The sequence below is a fragment of the Pterocles gutturalis genome, unplaced genomic scaffold (assembly GCF_000699245.1).
Source record: "Pterocles gutturalis isolate BGI_N339 unplaced genomic scaffold, ASM69924v1 scaffold11286, whole genome shotgun sequence".
NCBI lineage: Eukaryota > Metazoa > Chordata > Aves > Pterocliformes > Pteroclidae > Pterocles > Pterocles gutturalis.
The window spans coordinates 27,245-28,308 of NW_010103206.1; the positions used below are offsets into that span (position 1 = coordinate 27,245).

At 49.4% G+C, this 1,064-nt stretch overlaps 1 protein-coding gene across 4 annotated transcripts in view; it reads left to right on the forward strand.

Moving 5' to 3' along the window:
• SLC6A6 (solute carrier family 6 (neurotransmitter transporter), member 6) overlaps nt 1-1,064 on the forward strand; it is a 52,245-nt gene that overhangs the window by 27,040 nt on the left and 24,141 nt on the right. For all 4 annotated transcript variants that reach the window (XM_010086622.1, XM_010086625.1, XM_010086623.1 and 1 more), the window contains one exon: nt 76-310. In XM_010086622.1, the coding sequence (XP_010084924.1) occupies nt 76-310 (235 nt within the window). The remainder of the gene's footprint in view (nt 1-75; nt 311-1,064) is intronic.

Below are 1,064 nucleotides of genomic sequence, written 5' to 3' on the forward strand. Positions count from 1 at the left end.
CGAGGTCACAAGGCACCCCAGCAAGAAGCGATTGTCACGTCTGCGCGTATTTCTTTTCTCTCCCCCTCTCGCCAGGAATTGGTTATGCTTCCATAGTGATTGTGTCCCTTCTGAACGTGTACTACATCGTGATCCTGGCCTGGGGACTTTACTACCTGTTCCAGTCGTTCCAGAGCGTCCTGCCGTGGGCACACTGCCACCAGAAGTGGAACACGCCGACCTGCGTGGAAGACACTCTCAGGAAGAACAAGACGCTCTGGATGTCACTGAATGCCACTAACTTCACCTCTCCTGTCACGGAGTTCTGGGAGTGAGTATCCCCTCTTTGGGCTGCTTCGGTGGCAGGCAGGAGGTCAGGCCTGAATTTTGTGGAAACCCCCTGGGGAATGTTAGAAAGGAAAACTGCTCTGGTGTCAGTTGTCCAATGGGTGTTTGCTGCCGGTTCTCGCCCGTGCTGAGACAGACGGGTAAGTCTGGGAGAGGTGGAGAAAGGTGTTAGATGTGTAACTGCATTCATCCTTGAACATACCGGGAGACCCAAAAACCCAGTGTTACTTCTGCTTGGGGAAAAAAAAAAAAAACTTGTTTCCTTGTTTGGGGTTCTCTAAGTGCAGCACGAGAACAAAAGTCACCTCGGATGCCCTGATAGCAGGGATTTACAAGGGGAACAGTGACAAATCCCCCCCGTTGTGGTTGCCTCTCCCTCTTCCCCAGCTGTTAGCATTTGCAGTGCTCTTTGTGAAGCTATAACAGATCTCTTTATCAGTCTGACAATGAAGCAAGGCATTGACCTCAGCAGTAAAGCTGACGGAGGTGGTGAGCGCTGTCCTGTACTGTAGTTCCTCAGATCGTCTTTGTTACATCATTTGTCTCTGCAGTCTCTGAGGAGACTCTGTTTTGCCAGATGCCTGGATTTCATCAGGCTTAAGCTTCTTATTCCCATTTCTCTCTTATTTTTGAAGTTTTGAATTATATTGCATAACCTGATTTCTGAACGGGCACGACCTCAGATCCCTGTGTGTTTATATAGGTGTCAAAACAGAGCAGCAGGGGAAGACACCTGT